Raw genomic sequence first — 21,044 nt, 5'->3', positions numbered from 1 at the left:
ATAAAGACGTGGCATAAAAAAATAGGAAAATACGTGCTATCTTGTCAAAATGTTTACTTAACTAAGACACTTCTTTGTCATTTAAAACTCTGTTTCAGTTTCAAAGTTACAGAAAAATAATCCACTAAAGTTCCAAGAGTTACTGGGAACTCTTAAAGAAGAGCTACTAGCTGTAAAAGCAAATAAAGTACATCTATCACAACCTAAAAAAGAGATAAAACTATTTAGTAGGAAATGAAGTTTATGTTAGAACAAACATACGGTTCATTTTATCACCCTGATTTTTAAGCTCTTATGAGAGCTCGATTTGCACTCCTTTACTGAAAATCTGTAGAGGGCGACAGGCCTGCACTGCAAGGTTTAGAGGTTTAGTGGACAGCCGATTCATATCAATTTGTCTCTTTTATTTGCAGAATGTGAAAAAAACCAAACATTTACCGTAAATGGTAACATACATTAAGGACATTATCATACCTGTAATATACAACTCACTCTATTACACACAGTTTTTTTTATGGCATTTTCTTGTCTTAAGTTTCTTATTTTACTTTGTGTATTTTGGTTTTTGTATTTTTTATTTCTATGTTTCTACAATTTTCTTCATATTGGAGCTGACAATAAAGCTAACTTTAATTTCTTTCCTTTTGTAAAAATCTAATCCAAATGTCAAATAACAGTTACTGCCCAGTGATCCTAACCTTATACTTTGAAATCATCCTATGTGAGACATTTTGTAAACCTTAAAGTAATCATCAAACATTTCCGGGAGACAAAGTGAAACATGTTGAATGTTTTTCTGCTTTCATTTGTAAGTTTAAAGCTGCGTTTTGTTTATCATATTGAATTGTTTGGCTAAATTCCTTTCCTTTGGTTAACGAAAATTCCAGATAGAGTCTGTATACATGTAGATTAGTTCCACTAAACAAGCTGTACATATGTTTCACTGACAGTAGTATGAGTATTAGTAGTAAGTCAGATATTGAGTTCTGCTGCCACCACATGGTCAGAGGAAGTCAAGCAGCGGAGAGTTTTTAAATATGTTTCTTCAGTTGCACAGTGAAAATCAAATTATAGTAAATATAGCAAAAAGAAAAACTAAAAACTGTTCTCGGCTTGTACCAGGGTGGCCAGTCTCTAGCGGGGTCGACTGCCTGTTGCTTCTAGTCCTCTGGGACTCTGAAGCTTTGTCCAAGTGTGGCCCATCTGGGGCGTCCTTGCTTCTCCTGCTAGGATGGACATGCTGTATGCTTGTTTTTTTTCTTACAGGTGCAGCAGTTGGTGATACACTCTACATGTCTATTTGTATTTGTGCTCTGTCCATTTATTATATTTTTCCCCATTTTCTCCCCCCTTTCCTTTTTCTTACCTGCCTGTCCTGTCTCAAACATTGTCATACTATGCCACATATAATGTAATTACTGAAATAACAATTTCCAGCTGTCTTTTTGTGACCTCAAGCTGAAGCGCACTTGGGTTCTGTGAGATTATAATATTATTTTATGCCATGTTAGACCCCTAATTAAAGATTGAATTATTATGTAGTTTGAGTTTGCATTATTCTCCTGAATTAGAAGGTGATAACTATTACATTTGTTAAACTGTATTACATTAGACTGCTGATTTATTGTGAATGAATGATATTGTTTTATGATGCATTATACTGCTGAGTTATAAGAAATACTGTTCGCAGAAATTCATCGCCTTATTTGTCTGATTAGAAGAGAACAGAACATACTGGAGTTTTCTGCCACATCTCAGCAGGAGCAGATAAACAGGGAGCCAAGGTCGTAGCTTAGGCGCCGTGTGAGAGAAAGAATGTGAATGTTTAGGCTTTTATGATTAGGTGGGGGCCACTAGAGGCTATAAGAGTTTGATCAATGCTCCACCATTTTGAGATCTGATGCTGTCTGCGTACGGTGTCCATCTCCCACGAGTGTGATCATTAAAATCATCGTTTGACTCAACCCGGCCGGACCAGTGTTGTTATTTTGGTTTTTCCTCTTGTATCCATCCCCAATATTTGAATCCGTAACAGTTCTGCAGTAGGACAATGATCCAAAACTCTCCAGCAAGTCCACCTTTGAATGGCTCAAGAAAAACAAAATGAAGACTTTGGAGTGGCCTAGTCAAAGTCCTGAAATGAATCTGCTTGAGGTGCTGTGGCATGACCTTAAAAAGTCAGTTCATGCTCGAATACTCTCCAGTGTGGCTGAATTACAACAATTCTGCAAAGATGAGTGGGCCCAAAATTCCTCCACAGTGCTGTAAAACACTCATTGCCAGTAATGCTTGATTGCAGCTGTTGCTGCTAAGGGTGACCAAACTTGTTATTAGGTTTAGGGGGCAATTTATATTGCCTCCCTGGAGCTTAGATTCTCTTTATTATTTGACTTTGTTATATTTATTTGGAGCAAACAATTTAAAAATAGTTGTATTCTTCTATAAGCATCTTAAAGTATGACACCTATCCTGTACTTGCTCATCTCACATCAAATTTGTACATAGACCAACTTGTAAATATAAAAAACAGATTGTAAATAATCTTCCAAACCCTTAAACATCTCTGAGTCTGCAGCTGGGAGAATAAAAACTAAAACTGTCAGAAGGTGGCTATGCTGACAAACTCCTTTATTAAACTGTGGGGCAGTATTATTTAAGCTTCAGTGTTTAAATGGGTCTGTCACCTTAGAAAGAAACAGTAACATAGAGAGCGTAGTGGCTAATTAAGCTGAATTTAAATTGTTATCACTTTGTGTGCTAAATCACCAGATTAATGATTTTCTGCAGCATTCATCACATTGTCTGTGGAGGTTCTCAGTCATCCAGGTCAGAGTAATCTAAGGAGCTTGGAACGAAAAGCAACTGGAAGTTTCTTGAGAGGTTTCTGTGTTACACAGTTTCTGTGTAGGAGAAGTCATCTGTTCCAGAAAATGCCCCTTCTAAATGATCAGACACTGCAACACCGCCCCTTTCATGAGAATATGCAGGAAAAACCCTGGGTTGCCTTGGCAAGCTGATAATAGTTTCATGTGACTGCTTATAGCGATTGCCAGTGTTAATGCCAGTTGATACAGATAATGGAAATATACCCTTGGTATGTTGAACTTGCTTTGTAGTTCAGGGCCCAGAGTTACAAAATCCATAAACTGAAATGGCAAAAAAAATCCAGATAATTCCATGTCAGCAAACACAAAACGATGATAACAGATAATTAAAAACACAAGACGACTGACTAATAAAGTAAAACAGGAAGTAAGCAACGAAAACTAAGCAGAGAATCACAGATGTAAAAGTAAACTTAACACGGGGAAGAGACAGAACAAGAAAACTCAGTGTGTCCGAAACCCAGGACAACATTTCCATGCTGCGTTCATGCTTCAGATACATTCACACACATTGATTTACAAGTGATAATGATCTCATCATTATTGTATTTAAAATGCATTAATGTATTTTAGTCACACTTTAGTTTTTATTGTATTCTTTTTAGATTATGATTTAGTGTGCTAGGTTACGCTTAACGTTTTGGCTGCTGTAACACAGAAATTTACCAACTTTATTTATCCCAAAAATTGGTATCATATTTGACCATATTTTATGTATAACTGTATACCATGCTCACTTTTCTGTACTCGGCACCTTTAATACTGCTGTACATTATTCCAAATTAGTTTTCTAAATGATCATTTTAAAAGAAAGACAACTGATATTTATAGATTTTGGTGTAACTCCTTTAACTTCAGTAAAGAACAAGAATTCTTCCTCTAATGCTGCGTGTTAGTGAGGTCGCCAACATGACTGTTATATGCTCTGCTGTTTTATTTGACAGATTCTTTCAGAATCTGATCAGTGTTTGTGTTTCTGATCTTCTGTCCCATCGTGCTACTTGTCTTCCTCTGAGGATGCAGTGGATGAAGGACCCTTAGATGAGGAAGAGCCATGCTGGGATTCATGGGACTGCTGCGAGTACGTGTTGTTGGTTTGATCCACAGAAGATGTTTGATGGGATGCAGCTGGAGTGAAGGATATTAAAGCAAAAATAAGCATATGAATAAATGACACTTAATATGTGGAAATATAATAACAGCTGAGTTTTTGATTTATGTAATTTGGATTTCATACAAACTTTTGAAATGTCTTTTTTTCTCATGTTGACCAGGAGCAGTCACCTGGAACCACTGCTGCAGTCTGTTATGAAGAGGATTCACAGCTGCACGAGAGAACAATCTGGATCAGTCTTCAGTCAAAATTCATTTCTTATCTGAAGCATTTCAGTATGTATTTCCAGATTAGTCAAAACTGTAAAATCTGCAGTTCCCTTTAGTTACAGGAGGTGGCGATGCTTCCACACTGTCAATAAGGAACAACTAAAACTCTGGAAGAAATTAACCAGTATTTGTACTACACCAAATCACAGATTTAATTCAGTCTGACTTAATTCACTGCATGCCAGTTCAAATGCCTTTTTCAGGACTATTGAAGCTATTTTGAGGTTTCAGCTCGACTTTGAGACACATTTTCGTTTGTGTTATTCAGATGACTAAACATATATTCCTGACTTTTTAAACGTAATTATCATTTTTTAAAATGTATTTATATTTCTGGACTGCATATTAACTACTTATGACAATGAAAAAGTGAAGTGAATTTGGTAACACTTACCTCTTTGAGGATGAGAAGTGGATGTTGAAGCTTCTGGGTATGATCCAGATCCTTCTCTAAGGTTCTTCTGAGGTTCTAATCCAACTTCCTTCTTGAATTCTCCTCCAGTTTGTGATTCAACGTCCGCTGGGGATTCTCCTCCAGATGCTAGTCCTGCATTCCCCTGGAGAAACACTCTGTCCAGCAGGTGGTCCAGCAGCTGGTCTGCATGGTCGGGCTTGGTTCTGACAGTCAGTTTACGACTAGGTTGTTCTGCTGAGATCTGCATCTCGGTGATGTTTCTGAGGAATCAGATCCAACTGATTATTTACACCTAATGAGATGATCAATATTTGTGGTCTCTACATCGTTGTAGCTATATTCCCTAAGGTCTGAATGAGAGAATTTGTTTCATCTTGGAAAAAGAAACACAAGAACTAGCTCTGTCCTCTGGATCCATCCAATCAGACTATACTAGTATAAAAATCCCATTGAAGGGTAATTACACCTTCATATTCTCCTTGAATCCTGCCATCCAGTAAGAGGCTATTTAACACACAGCAAGGTCAGTGGATATGGGAGAGACTAATCACTGCTCAAAGTTACTTTTTGGGTCCTTTTTTTCTCCACTGAACACACAGCCAGACCTTTATGGCCCCTTGAGTCGGTTCCATGTTGGTATCTGTAATGTAACAGATTTTTGTAATTTGGACTATATTATCCAGTAATACCAACAGTAAGATACTATAAAAAAGGTTATAAAACATTCATTGTAAAGGGAAAATCATTTTGAGAAAACATGGGCTCACTAACTTCACTACTTTCATTCATTTTTACGCTAGTAAACCAGCCTGGGAAAAACTGACCAACAGCAGAGGAGATTTCCTTTAAAAGTCATAATTTTAACCTAAGATATCATTTAACCAAATACTTAAATCTATTTAATATCCATCCATTCGATATACTGGCATTATCCTGCAGAGGGCTGCTGTAAGCTGGAGCCTACCCCATCTGATGAAAGGTTTGCCTGAGACTTGAGCAGATCACCAGTTAGGCTAACACATAGAACGAGACAGTCTCAGTTTAGATTCCTCAACTGTGGGAGGAAACCACTGCACCACCTCAACAAGTCTTGAAGTGTCTACACATCTCCAGTATGCAAGCCAAAGACTGACGTCACCAGACTGGTCATGATTGGGTCAACCATTACATCTGCTGAATTAATGTCAGGCTGCCCTACTTACCAGGGCTATTCATTTTCTGACTAAGGCTCGGCCTCAGTGTGAGCGCTGAAGGGATAAATGCTGCCTGCAATGTCACATGTTATTGAATTTAAGGCAGACACACAGATCCAAACAAATCCTCACCAGGTGTGCAATCCAGTTTCAATACAAAGACCTGGGTATTCTTAGAAATAACAAGTGATCATAATCAAAGCTGAAATTATAATTTGGTCTAAGTAACAGCATTTTCATACAACAGCTCTTGTGCTGGAACTGCAGTAGCTGGGACATAGGCTCAACTGTGACACACGAATCATGTCGACAGCCATATGTACTACAAAGGGATGTCTTTGTGTGCCATGTCAAGTTTAAAGTCAAAGTGTCGCAACAATGGCTGTTTTTATTCTTTTACCTGGCTAAATATCCATGATAAATTATGCTGAACATATAACTTGGTTGGGAGCAGGTAGCCATAGTAGCCACATCTCTCTGTTATGTGTCCTTTAAAGACCATGGGTTAAATTTCCTGTTTGCCACCTCAGTTATAAGCAGTCACATACTTTGGGTCTAACAGAGATTTATGAATCTTATTTACACTGTAATACTCCTATGACTCCTGTTTAGAGCTAGCTGCACCATTGTAAGAAATGCACTAACTGGGAATTAAGTCAGCCAGTGTTGTGGTTTTAATGCTTAGCATGGTAGTTGTAATATTACATACAAAGACTCTAGTGTCTTATGTATCTATTATTGTAGGATCTACTGTACAACATAAAGCGCCTTGAGGCGACTGTTGTTGTGATTTGGTGCTATATAAATAAAACTGAATTGAATTGAATTGAATTGTGCCTTTGTCAAAAATAGGAGAGCGAGTTTGGCTAATCTGAAATGTTAAAATCAATGCCAAAGTTGTATCAAAGCAGTTTATACAAACATATGTTCTTGCAAAAAGAACCACGCTAAAAACACCAGAGATTATTGATAATTGAAGGTTTAAAGTGACCTCTAAAATAAACATAGAAGAATAGTAGTTCAGTGTAAATCTAAATAACTCTGAATTGCAGAATTGAGCGGCTGATTTTTATGAGGCAGCTGCTTTTACCTGTTTCTGATTTGTTTGAGGACGCAACAGAGCAGCAGGAGCTCAATCACAGCCAGCAGTAGAGCTGCCAGGGATAAACAGAAGACTTCGTAGGTCACCTGCTCAGGCACTGTCATGGCGATATTTGGAAAGCAGGCAGCAGCAATGTGATGCAGATCTCCACACTAAACAACAGTTTGAGAGGTAGAAAAGGTAGAATAACACTGAACATGAACATTTTTTTAGATCTTTAATTCTTAGGACTAAATGTAAAAAGCCCTAAAATCAGAAAGCTCTACAATTTTTCATGACATGTGACGACACTTTATCTGGTGATGAAGATCATCTGATTCACCTGAAGGCCTTATGTTAGGGTGTTTTGGTTAAAGATTTATTCTGTTTAAGGAATCTATGCCCCAAATTACTTTTTTATGGGAAAAAAGTAATTTTTTTCCCTTTCCTCTTTTAAAGCTATCAATTTCATCCTCATGAGAAAATGTATAAAATTTTAATGGTGACAAAAGCATCAATGTGACTGAAAAGAAAGCAAAGACACGATGAAAAACATACAAAGATGCTTCAGTCACAGGCAGCAGTAAGAGGGGAGACACACTTTACAGTCTTAGTTCACTAGCCACTAATAGCCTGTAGTTGTTTTGATGAACAATGCACACTTCTACACTTGTAATCTAGTTTAAAATAAATATATTATCACATGTACACATATCAGTCACTGCTGTAAAGCATTTTCTGCTAATCTGTTTACGTACCAATGTCCGTTGTTGGTATTCTGCAACTGAAGTTTTTTCTGTTGCTTAGAAATGAAACTGTGCCATTCTTAGAAAGTTGAAAGTAAACATTCCCAGGCCAGGACTCTTCTGATAGTCATGGTTAGTGACAATGATAATCTGCACATGGCTAATGTGAAAACATGGAAAAAAAAAACATGACTCCGAGGCATACTGCAGTCTCCACGTGTTACTGTTTGCAAATTTTTGGAGCACTTGTTGTAGTTTTTGGCTTTTGTTTTTATTGCAATAAAAGAAGCTGTGATTTGGCTGAATTACACACACGGGTGTAGTTGATTAGTGCAGGTGTGAACATACAAATACCAAAACATCAGAAATGAGAAACAGCTTTGTACCTTTATCCCAGTTTCATGAAAAGATTCACTAAATGAAAACTAAAACCAACTGACTCATAGCAGAGAATTGCTTGATGGCGAACTTGCATTCAAAATCTGTTAACCTCTTTTATAAAGTATTCATAATCATAAAGTAACTTTTCCTTTCCTTTCCTTTTTTTTTTTTTTTTTTTTTTACATTGGTCTGTGTACTCCCTTTGACTAGTGTTCTTCTGGTTAAAATGATTAGAGCTTAAAGGGGAATGTATCTGGAGTGGTTTGAGTCACATGTTTGGTCTGGAGTCATTGTTAAGCCATTCGAAGGAAGCAGGGCAGAAGGATTATTCAGCTGAAAACTCATGCTCCAGGCAGGGTGTTTTGATTCAGTTATAAAGCCAGGGCTGAATTGGTGTGATGTGGGCCGAGTGTTGATACCTATTTTTACCCTTATTACAAAATGCCAAATACATGTAATGCATTGGAACCTGACCTTGCGTGTTATTTTGTCATCAGTTGTTGGTGAACTAGGCTTTGTGTGTTTTACAAGTAGTTTTGCTTTTTGTGAAATAGTTTTTATCTGCTTTTGGTTCACAATAATTATGATGGCCATAAAAGGATTCTGATATCATCAACAAATAGCTGTTTATTTTCTTGATGATTTCCAGGTTTACTGCACTTTATTATATATATATATATATATATATATATATATATATATATATATATATATATATATACACATATATAACACTCTCCTTGTTCCAAAATATAAGTCCTGGCCTTGATGATCTTATGATCTTATTTCTGCAAAACTGGTTTCCAGTTTACGTCATTTCATTTAGAGCTGGGATGTCAAACATGAGGAGCCAGACTCCATTCTGTCCCACTGGTTGGCTTTGGAAAATGTGAAGCAGGGCATACATTTGGGACTTTTGTCTGTATTTCCATAACTTTTGCAGCTTTTTCTGCTAATAAAAACCTCCCCCGTGGCCTTTTATAGTATACCAAAGTAATAAAGTAATAACATTAAATGACAGAAACATTCCTGTTTTTTCAATATCTGCTATAGTAATGTATGTGTTGTGTGGACCAGTTTTTCATTTAGCAGCAGCATTTCTTTATCATGTAGAAAAACAGACATACTGTTGAAATTGAGCGTCTTTGTCTTAAATTAATATATCTCAGGGATTAAATGTGTATTTAAACTTCTGGGCAGTTTCACTGATCTGGTCTTGATGTGTCCTGTGGCCTGTCATGTAAAATATCCTTGATTTACAGGTTTATTACAGTAGCATCTAGTGGACAATAGAGGAACTGCAGCTACCCAAACGAGCTAATCACAATAAGTAGGAAACGGAAAGCGTTAGATGTGGCAGTTTGTTTAATCCGATTAACATCAATCAGGAAATCTGTGACATACTTTACTAATACTTTACATTACATACAATTCTACAACAAAAATGTGCAAGACAATAATACAAAAAGAAAACTGTGTCTCATGTTTTTCATATTAAAGCACCTTCAAACACAGCGGTTATTGGTATATAAAGTTTTAGGATTTAAAGTCAAATATCATAAAAGAATACTTACACTCTGATTTACCCTGATGGAGAATATTAGGCACCATGTTGATATAAATAAAGTTTAATTACAGCAAAACAAAACAGGAAGAAGTGCTAAAAATGTTGTGAATGCACCAGTGAAATATGTACACAATCTTCATGTGTTTTTGGGTGATTGTACGTTTTTCAGATAGATTTATTAAGGTTGTCGTTGTTATTGATCTCCATCCTGTCGATCAGCTCAGTCACCAGCTGCTGCACGGTGTGAGAGCGCAGCCGGCCGATCTCCAAGACGCCCTCGTGGTTCACGCTTTCCGTGTCCTCGTAACTCTTCACCACCTGAAGCAAAGTGAGATATCACAGAGTCTTTGTAACAGAGTTACTTTTGTAGCCTGCAGCTTTGTAAATGATCACAGTTATAGCTAATCAGTTGTTGATCAGTGACTCGGATGTGTACTACCTTGTTGGTGATCAAAGAGAGGCCAAAGACTCTCAGACCGCAGTGAGTTGCCACAACCACCTCAGGAGCTGTACTCATACCTAAAAAAAACCCCCAAAACAGACCAGGGGATGTTACTAAAACTAGTGATGAAACAACTGATGATAATACTGATGCTACTGCAACAAATTTTCCCACTCAACCCTATAAATAGCGAGCATTTTAGTTAAGATGGCAGATAACAGGAGTGAGATTATCTGATTTTAGTGCAGTGGGATCAGGGAGGGAGCTGATAAGAATTTAGTGATTCCGATTCTGTTATTATGTTGTGGGTCAAATATTTGTGCATGTTTGTTGAGCTATTTCCCACCTTTGTTGTGATCAGTGTTGGAATCGTTACTCAAAAAAGTAATTATTACACATTACACATTACGTTACTTAGTTAGTGCTGGGAAGAAGTAATTCATTCTACAAACTCATTACTCGTTACTTTCATTTTACTCTGTAAAATAGCTGAAACACACTGTCTCATAATCACCATTTAACAATATACATCTGAGACTAAAACCCCACAAATCAACACAAATCCTTAATGAGGACACATATCTCTAAGATCTTTCTCTTAGTAGAATACAAAGCTGACCGCACAAAGCATGTATCGATATAGGTCACATCTTCTCACAAATACTTAACTAATACTGAGGGAAAAAAGCAATTTCATCAGTAAAATCTATATACCTGTGACCTGCCAAGAGTTTGGTGGCTCTGGCCTTAAAACTGTTATGTCCATTATCTAATGACTATCCTGAAAGGCCATGTAGGAAAATCAAGAGTGCTTCCAGTTGTTCCAAAGAGCTGATGTGAGTCATATTTAAAACAGGCATAACAAGAGAGTTGTTGTAACAAATGCCACAACACTTACCAGTGCAGAGAGTAGACTTCTGTGGTTTAGGGACTTGGCACTAAGCATAAATCGAGCTTAGGGGAGATTTACAGTCTAACACATGTAGGTGTTTTCTGTTCACATCGGAAATGGCGATGTCTGATCTCACCAGGCAAAGCTCATAATGGGCTGGTCCTCACACCTGCAAGCAATTACTCCCCGGAGATTCATCATCCTGTTTACCAGCCACTTCTTAAGGCAGCAGCTGTGAGTCCTTCGTCGCTGGACTATTGTGCAACATTCGTTAGTGGAATTTTAGTTTTCGAAATATTTTGATTTCTCTTCATGCTTTGTTTGGTATTGACAATTTGTCTTTGTATAGAGATTCTCTGTGCCCCGTCCTGAGACCCCGTTCATGAGTGTGGCAGTTGCAGTGTGGCGTGTGCGTTTTCCGTGTGGAGTGAGCTGACTGGAAGCGAGCGTGTGGAGCTGTGTGCGAGAGTGAGGACCCCGTTCCCCTGTCTTTCCTCGTGGACCTCTGGATTCCCTGGATCCCCTCTTCCCCACCTGTATATAATGCACTCGGTGTCGTGTGAGTAAAGAACTGTTTATTGTGATTCATAGTCTGCGCTTGAGTCCGTGCTGCTCTCAGACATGCTGGGGCTTGTCTTGTTCTTGTGCACACTATAGAACATAAACACTGTGTGTGATATAACAATGATGTGACAATATGACATTTTCATATTGTACAAGTTTATACCAGTATTATCGCAGTTGATATGACCCAGCCCTGACAAAAAGTGCCACTAGTTAAATAATAAATATAACAATGGTACCATTTTCTGAAGTTGTCTTTTTTCCTGTTCTCCACAGAATCAAAACTCATTCCTTTTGTGCAGAAGATGACTCTTGTTGATATTTAAAGATCTCATGGCTGTCCATGCGGTGCTAACCTTAAGTAAAACTTTACATTTTTAGCTTTTCCATGAAAATGTGGCTGTACTGAACGTACCAACAGCGTCCACACCAAGCCGATGCAACAGTCTGGCCTCAGCAATGGTTTCAAAGTTGGGGCCACCCACCATGGCGTACACGCCTTCCTGCAGAACACTGGCCACACCCAGCTCTTTGGCGATCTCCATAGCAAGGCAACGTAGACCTTTGTCATAGCAACCAGACATGGCTGGGAAGCGAGGACCAAACCTGCGAACAAAAAATAATATGAAAATGGACTCGCTCTTATATAGCGCTTCACTACCTAAACCTCATTCACCTCCTGACACCCATTCACACAAGCACTTTTTTCTATGCTTAAATGCTTTCTGTCTAACAGTCACACACACTCACATGCTGATAGTGGTCAGGCAAGGGCCTAAAACAAATTTCACAACAACAGTAAAGAGCAGTAGACACAAAAAGACCTTTAAAACGGTCGCAACAATACATAGCCATCCATGTAATTACTTCTCATCGTTGGGCCCACACAGCGGGTTCAGACCGACCAATCCGGGAAAGTTGATGTGGTCTTTGATGATCATGATGTCTCCAGTCTGGAAGCCATCGGCCAGTGAGCCAGCAGCATTTGTGACAATCAGGGTCTCCACTCCGAGCAGCTTGAAAACTCGAATGGGGAAGGTCGTCTGATGGACAGACAGGAAGTTGGAGCCTCAGTAATGAATTGACAAACACAGAAGCCTCCTGTGAAGCTGTAACTCGCACACAGGCCTCTAGCTTTTAGTGAGCTTCATTGCAGATGGTTATCTAGTAATGGTGCCCAGGAGTGAAATGTGTTTATTGAGAAGCAGCTTTCCATTTTCCACAGAGTTCCATTTACAGGAGTGTCATTATTTTCAATATTATAAAAAAGAGAGTGGGTGTGTGTGTATGTGTGTCTGGGTTATAGAGGGAAACAATGACACCATTGAACAGCTAAAAGGCTGCATGTGACCAAACCCATGCATGACTTGGGCCGGCTTCTCACATGCGGGTGTATGCACACACACACACACACACACACACACACACACACACACACACACACACACACACACACACACACACACTACAAGTTCAGTCTCATGCTGCTGATTACAGTTACATGTGTGCATGACTAAGCTTTTTTAATCAGCTCACTATGAGTGTGTGTGTGTGTGCATGTGTAAGTGTGTGTGTGTGTGTGTGTGTGTGTGTGTGTGCGCGCCTGGTGTATGTGAACCTTATTACGTGCAGTCTGTAAAAATCTGTTTCTCTTTTCAGAAGTTTTTTTTTAAGAGTTTTATAATTTGTGGTTTGATCTTTAAGAAAATGTTAACTTATGAATTGTTGGTTTGGTTGGCTTGGTTCACACGTCTTCACAGAGCTGTCATGGAATTGAGGGAGTTTTGGGGTTCTGGTTTGAATCAGATTCATGAGGTCAGAAGGGAATGCATTATTTCAGCGAGGATCAGTGCATTTGCGTGCATGTACCTTGCAGAGAGAGTGTCCTTCATACATGTGGAAGCGACCCTGCATGCACACGCATGTCTTCCCCTTCAGTTCCCCAAAAACAAGCCGACCTGCATGACCCTGGACTGCAAACACAAACACATACATACAGGAACTTCTGATGTAACTATGCTTCATATATATATTTCATATAGGCAGTTCATGCATTCTTTCCTTGTTCATATTAAAATGGTTTTAACCATTTAACTGCTTGTCTTGGTTAATTTTAGGATTTATTTTCTATAAATCAGCAGGTGAACTTACAAAAAGTTGCTGTTCGACAGTCTGATATTTGTAATCCCACATATCAATTTAATTAAAAAAGAACCTATAAAACAATATAACATATTCTTAATATGTTATATTAAGAATATGATCAATGACCATTGATCAATGGCTATGATAATTCGCATTTTAATGACCATGAAACTGACCTCACAGTGCATTCTTAGTCAGTGGTGCTAGTGTGAGTCATTATGCAAATGTAATGTTTATAAGACTGAAGAAGTCACTTGGATGAGTGAGGAGATGTTTCTCCCATAAAAATAAATTAACCTCCTAACATATATATTTCCACATATTTTAGTTAGTTTGTTTTGTTCAATATGTGCAAATAGTAACTTCAAACTGCCTTGAATCCCATGTTAACATGATTAATATTTAGAAGATATGGGAACCAGTTCTTTTAAACAGAATAATGTAGCATATTTATCAGTCATTAACCTGAATATTCAGTGTACCTGTGCTCTGAGGGAAGCCTGGGATGTCAGAATAAGCAAAGGAGTCTTGACACTTCAGTGTGTCAGCGAGCATGCCCAGTCCGGATCCACAGATGATTGCTACCTGGGGTCGGTGCTTTGTTTGGGACATCAGCCAGTCAGCTGTCTTCTGGTATTCGTCATGACTACGGACACAAAAAAGAAAGAATAAATATTATTTTGCAACATCATCATGATTCACCTCATCTTGCTGTTGCTGTTGCTGTTTCCTCTCCGCTGGGATCTGTGTAGGCTCAATACATTTTGGATCAGGTCCATAACATAAAGCTTACTTTGGACTAAGTCTGGCCTTTTATGTTCATGTTTTGCAAGACCACTGCCTCACTGTATAAAGTATTTAACAAATTACTTCAATGTTGAAGGGAAATAAAATATGGGTCACAAATAATAATGAAATTGGAGGGAATTATTTTCCAAGTTCACTGAAAGACCTGATATGAGTTTGAGTTCAGTTTGTGGCCGCCTGTCCTGCACCTTTACTGTTTCTGTTTACCCTTGCTGCCCGGCAGCATTTTGAGTTGGAGCAGGAAGCTGTTTTTTTTTTTAACTCACTTCTCACCACTTTCTCAGTCCCCAACAACAGATGGAGTCAACTTATGTAAAAACCGTTCGCACAGCAGATAAAAAGGCAGCTACGTCTCTCAGGGAAATATGCAGGCCACAAACAGAGACTGTTTGTATTTCTCAGATGGAGAAAAACACGACTCCAAGTGACTGACATTAAGCAACTGTTTGCCAACAATTTCACAATATTTCTTGAGAGCTTAAAAAGAAGACAACCTGACGTCTTTAGGTTTTTGAAGATATTTTGCCTCTCAACTATCATTACCTGGAAGACTTAGAACCTACACAGACTTCACAATATGTCAATTTTCAGTTCACAACATGTTTTTACAAGTTTTAATCAAAATAAAGAAAACAAATGAACAAAAACAAAATCACTTTTGGGCCTTTTCTCATATAGATATAAACAACAGAGGATGCTCCTAGCAAAAGTTTGAAATAATGAAGTCAGCATATATGAGTAAATATTTTATTTATCTCAAAATTGGGAACATTTATTTGTTACAGCAGCCAAAGGATGAGAAAGAAAATGGATTGAAAAGATTATAAAAATGACCAAAAGAAAGAATTCAGTTATGAATGAAGAGCTCAATAAATCACATAAGATAAAATGAAGAACTTGAACACTATTGTGGTATGAGCTGGTAAAGATTTTCCATCTTTGTGACTGATGTTAGACAAAGTGTTAGGTGGTCAACTTCCATTAATTATCCATAGCCATTCTCCAAAGCTACAGTATTTTGAAAGACCTCTGTGTCAGATGAAGGAGGAATTAAAAACACTCCAGCAGCAGTTCAATTAAATTCGCTTGAGAAAAAAAGTACGATTTAAAAAACTCACCAAGGAAAGCAAATGAAAATTAAGCTACATCTTTGCTGTCTTTTAATCTTTATTTCTTAATGTACACTTTACCTGTTAAATAAGTCAGTAAAGGACCTTAAAAATATATTTAAAATAACTTATTATTTCTCCATAGACTTGATCCTTTCAACTCTTCTTCTCTCTTCAATTTTAAGGCTGTAGTAGTTGTGTGTGTGTGTATTTTTTTTTTAAATAAATGACTCAATATTCACTAAACTAAATGACTATGAATTGTGGACCATTATATAACATGTTACCAGGTCTACCAAGTTGTAGCTCATGAGCCTAATAAGATGCTGAAAGCTGATTAACAGCTAAGCAGGCTGAAAAATATAATAATTTTTCTCTTTGATTTTCTTCACATAAATCAGTGAAAATGTAAATTTACATTTCAGGCCTCAGAAAACGAAATCACAAACATACAATAACACAACACTGTCCTCACACAAAAAGTTTAGAAACCACGACTTAGTTACCTAATGGCACTGTATCAAGAAAAACACAATATTATTACCTATAATACACAACAAAAAAAGTTTCTTACCTGATGTGCTCTTTGCTGTGCATGATGGAGCAGCCTCCGTTACTGTTAGTTTGTGTGTCTGTGTGTGTATGTGTGTGTGCGTGTGTGTGTGTGGGACGAAGAGACGGTGCGAGTGCAGCCGGTTGATGTCGACCAGCCTACATATTCACATAGTCACATGCTCCTGATTGGCAGTAGCAGCCAATTGCAGCCGTGTTGTAGTAGTGAATGTGTGTGTGGATACGTAAAGTTTTTTTTGTTTGTTATGTAAGCAGACCCCCCCCCCCCCCCTTTTGAAGTCAGCTGTTTCACATTAGAGTTACTGTAATTCCTGATGTTTTTATTTAAAAAAAAAGCCAAAGATAGCAAAGATAAATAGTTTTGCACCAACAATGTGGTTATTAAAAACTTTCAAGCATGTTGAAACTACCTATTACTTTGTTTTTGCCTTACCTCCCTGAATTCATTGGCCATGTCTAAAAAATCATCTTCAAGAAATTGCTCTAAAACTGTATCCTAGAAAGTTGAGCTTTCTAACAAGTGTTTGATGATATAAAAGGGTTTGGGTTCTTTAAACCCAAACATGAAAGAATCATATGTTCTAATGTTAGGTCAAATTTGCCAAAATAACTTCACCTATCAGATCCTCAGATACTCTGTCCAAGCTGCAAACTCTGGGACTAAAGAAAACTAACCCAACGGTGTAGCCACAAACTGCAGTTCCTCTAATAGCCAGTAGACTCCCGTGCTAAAAAAAAAATCGAACTTCAGCTATGAAATTCACATTTTTACAGTCTTGTAGAAAAAAACATATCAAGCATCCATAAATTTGAAAGCCTTTAAGAAGGACTGTAAATATTTTTTGGCTGCTATAATAGACAAGCAAGCTGACATAGTCTCTTGGTTCCCTTTCGGAGCATTTTTAATGGAATTATCAGGCTAATAAAATGGCTTTCTGTGTGGTACAGCCTGTTCAAGAAGCTGGCACCGAGCCTGGAATTATCTACTTTGAGATTTTCTTTCATAGCACATAGCATGCAGCTGGATTTTAGGTAATTTTCTATAGGCTGGATTAGCAAGATGATATTTTTTTTATCAATAGAAAAATGTATACTCTTCTTATTTAAGTCTTCCAGCATTAAAATCATGAACATAATGAATTAAATACCGAAAGATGGTATTCATCTGATTCACTGAAAATTGCTTACCTGGTATATGTCAGCAATGTTTTTTAGCATTTAGGCTGTTAACCCAGTACACGAGCACTTCAGTGTTTCCCCATCCAAAATCTTTCGTTTGTGCTGCTATCCCAAGAGTAAAATCCACCTTTCATAGAGACAGGATCAATTAGGAAGCTAATTAAGCTACATAGTCCATAGACAGGTTAGTTACCTGAGAGCAATAATTCTCTTATCTGTTTAATTAAAGGAGGTATTCCCATTACATTTGGGATGTGGTGTCTCTAAGAAACTCCTGAAATATAGTCACTATAGTAACAAGACAATATTAGGAAAACTCGTCTGTGCTAATGGCAGAAATCATCAGATCTCCAGGCTTTGTCAAACCTGTGCTTCTCCTGAAAGATTTGATTGCATCATTTGGATATTGTGAGGAACACATCATTGTTTTAGAAAACAGTTGTACAGACGAGCTGTGACCTAATAATTTAAAATGTCAGCATAAATGTGAGGTTCCCTTTCTATGGTAATTGGATGAATTTTAACTGCATTTGTATGTATATAGAGATATACTTGAGTTTTTCTTAGATCTTGTTTTATTTTTGTAAATCCCTTTTTGCAAACAGGGTTTCTTTATCAATTATATGTGGATAAGGTTTTTTTTTCCTGACTTTGGTATGTAGTTTTTTAAACGTCTTACTGATCCCCCTCCCAATGTCTCTAAAAAAAGTCCTGGCCTGATGTGAAGGTCTTGCATATCATCTCGGCCTTCCAAGGTGCAAAAGTTGGTCGAGCAGTACTGCTCAGCCTCGTTCTTTGACTTCACCTGGCATCAGCGTGCTTCAGTGTTTCAGCTTTGTTAGTTTATGTTTACATAATTATCTTGTACTTAAGTGAACCTCTTGCATGGACTCGCTCCTTGTTACATAGCTGGAGGCAGTTGGTGGCACACCACCTCTTAGCTTAATGTGTTTGAGTGTGTCTGTACGTTCTATTTTTTAATGACTGTCTCCGTCAATGGGTGTGAGGATCATTAATGTTAAAGAGACAAATATGTTTTATAGAGAGATGATTTTGTATAATATTTTCAAACTATCAGTATTATTGAATTCATACCTGAACAAGGCTTTACATATGTATTAATAAAAAAAAGTGTAGAATGCACAAGTGTACACTATAACATAAGAAATAACCACATATGCCTACTGGTTGAATATTTTTCTTATTACAGCACTTAGGTGTCATTGGCTAATGAGCTTCCAACATCTTGTGTATAAATTAACATGTAACAGATTTTTTTGTTATATGCTTTCACATTGCAGCACGATTAGAAACATGTTTAAACTGTTTAAGTTAAATCTTGTCCACCTGAAGTCCATCAAGTCAAGACTCAAGAGATGTGGGAGTTTAACGAGCAGCAGCTCGTCAGTCACTTCCCTTTTAATTGAAGCTCCACGTCCAGTCTCATGACTGCTAACATACCTCACATGCTCCCTCGCTGCTGCCCTGATCAGCTAATGCTAATGAGGCTCATGTGGGTTTGATGAAGGGGTACCAGAGCTGGACTGCAACCGGAGGAACCAAGCCTGCGGTCAGATCTGATACCACCTATTAACTGCTTTGTTAAAGAAAAACGCTTATGGCAGCTGATTTATGTGTGCACTACAATTCATAAACATGCCTCTGATGATTGGATTATTGAATAAAATTATTCCCATCTGTTTTCTTCTGCTTTACCACTTCAGGGTCACAGAAACTGGAGCCTATAATCATTAATACATAAAAACATATTTTGTATATATATATTTACTCCCTGCAATCCTAGCTTGAAATGTGTGCATTGTCATTATCCTGCCCTGGATACTGAGAAAATACAATCATTTAAACTTTCTAAATCCACCATAAATCAATTAATACAAGACAGTTGTTGTTATCATTGTTGTTTTATTAAGAGTAGGTCAAAATAAAATCATGCATTGTTTAAATGCTGCCGTTAGCTCTGGGGCAAACCACAGCCTGTTACTATTTCTGCATGGAGTAAGTGGGTCGCATTCATGAATGACCTTCAAATATGTTGCCTTTTAGCAAAAGCCTGAGGCACATGTGTATCTGTAAGGTCTTTATTACGGTGGTGGGTAATTCACAATCACATATACAAGTAAAATTCTGGATTTAGGTAAGAAATCAAGTTCAACACAACAAATGAATGCTTTTGTTTCTGTTAAGGTCTCCAGAAATAAAGGCATTCGTTTTAGCATCCTGTGACTTTAAATGCAACTTTCACATTGAATTCACTCCTGTGTTTTTGTTTTCCTACGCTGCTCTCTGTTCTGACTCTGCTGCATCTGTACGTTTAATGCTCAGCTGAACGTTCAGCATTACTGCATTCCTTCACAACCGGCAAAATGTGAAAAATGTGACAGCGTCCATTTAAATGTCAGATATCTGGGATTCTTCTACGTACAAGCAGCCGAACCTGCTCATTTCATTCCTGCTGCTTCAGCCCTGAGGCCTGGAAATGTCTAAAAGGTTAATTGTGTTCATGTGCACAGACGAGACAAAAACGTGACAATTGTGAAACCACACACAGGAAATAAATTCCTTTTTCGTGACCGGACTGGATGAGAACAGGACACAATGTCTCTAAGCACTAACAACCTCTAATGTCTTTAGATTTCTTCAACATCTCATGTAAGATCAAAATGCATTAGCTCAAAACTGACTTTTCACACACGCTGAAGCAGAGTAGAGGCTTCCCACAGTACATGCAGTAAAACAGAAAGTCTGCACAAGTCACAATTTTAGTAACACTTAAGCAGTGTTGGGAAGGTTACTTTTAAAATGTATTCCATTACAGAGTACAGAATACATGCCCCAAAATGTATTCTGTAACGTATTCCGTTACGTTACTCAATGACAGTAACGTATTCTGAATACTTTAGATTACTTAATATATTATCATGCTTTTTACAACAACGTGAATGTACTATTGCTGTGTGATTTATTACTATTACTGAAGGTCCGCGACTCCGAACTGTAGTAAAGGGACCTCTGACTAATACGGCGGGGTCCCTGTCGGCTCGTAGCCGAAAAATAGCTTTACTTTGTTGTGTGGGTCAACTTTTATTGCGAGAGACAGAGAGAGGCGTTGAAAGGCTGCTCCAATGGAACTTATTGTTTTCGGAGGAAAACACGAACACGGTGTACAGTCGAGTCTTAATAGCTTACTTACAACTGGGCTCATCAGGCACTCTTCTTGGCTGCAGTGGTTATTATTATATTTACATGCTTCCAGCTCCCGTTTTTCCTCGATGGCAACTCGTACCTTTCCACTCCCCTTTTTCTCCCTCCTCGCGCTCACAGACACATAACGTGTATGGCAGTCCATTCTCCCTGCAACACGGACTACACTGCCCATGATGCTACATTCTTTAGAGCTATGCTTGTAGCATTCTGCCTGTTAGCTTAGCACAACAACAACAACAACAACGAAAAGGTGCTCTCTCACCCAGGAAACACACAGTCGCAGAGAGAGAGAGAGCGTCGCCCTGTAACCATGGCAACCGTAACGCTGCCGCCTGGAACAACAGAACGTAGCTGTCAAACAAAACCCAAACAGTCCTGACCCGCGACAAAATGAAACAGGAAAGTACCGCAGTGTAATCCATTTATTTCAACAAAGTAACTGTATTCTGAATACCAC

At 38.0% G+C, this 21,044-nt stretch overlaps 2 protein-coding genes across 3 annotated transcripts; both read right to left on the bottom strand.

The window, feature by feature from the left end:
* Window positions 1-3,799: 3,799 nt before the first annotated feature.
* Window positions 3,800-7,777, bottom strand: LOC113021656 (uncharacterized). 2 transcript variants are annotated; one of them, XM_026166356.1, is made up of 5 exons: window positions 7,716-7,777; window positions 6,967-7,130; window positions 4,663-4,943; window positions 4,127-4,210; window positions 3,800-4,013 (listed from the first exon to the last, which is right to left on the bottom strand). In XM_026166356.1, exons 2-5 carry the CDS (start codon window positions 7,080-7,082, stop codon window positions 3,883-3,885), a joined length of 612 nt encoding a protein of 203 aa, XP_026022141.1. In that variant the 5' UTR covers window positions 7,083-7,130; window positions 7,716-7,777; the 3' UTR covers window positions 3,800-3,882. The 2 variants fall into 2 exon arrangements, with proteins under 2 accessions (XP_026022141.1, XP_026022142.1); XM_026166357.1 differs by lacking the exon at window positions 7,716-7,777 and adding an exon at window positions 7,516-7,679.
* Window positions 7,778-9,431: 1,654 nt separating this feature from the next.
* Window positions 9,432-16,310, bottom strand: pnp4a (purine nucleoside phosphorylase 4a). The gene is made up of 7 exons (XM_026167177.1): window positions 16,185-16,310; window positions 14,177-14,340; window positions 13,419-13,522; window positions 12,417-12,592; window positions 11,965-12,155; window positions 10,091-10,170; window positions 9,432-9,969 (listed from the first exon to the last, which is right to left on the bottom strand). Exons 1-7 carry the CDS (start codon window positions 16,205-16,207, stop codon window positions 9,817-9,819), a joined length of 891 nt encoding a protein of 296 aa, XP_026022962.1. The 5' UTR covers window positions 16,208-16,310; the 3' UTR covers window positions 9,432-9,816.
* Between the last annotated feature and the right edge of the window lie 4,734 nt (window positions 16,311-21,044).

This window comes from Astatotilapia calliptera, chromosome 5 (genome assembly GCF_900246225.1).
Source record: "Astatotilapia calliptera chromosome 5, fAstCal1.2, whole genome shotgun sequence".
Lineage (NCBI taxonomy): Eukaryota > Metazoa > Chordata > Actinopteri > Cichliformes > Cichlidae > Astatotilapia > Astatotilapia calliptera.
This window is presented reverse-complemented; position numbering and strand designations above follow the sequence as displayed.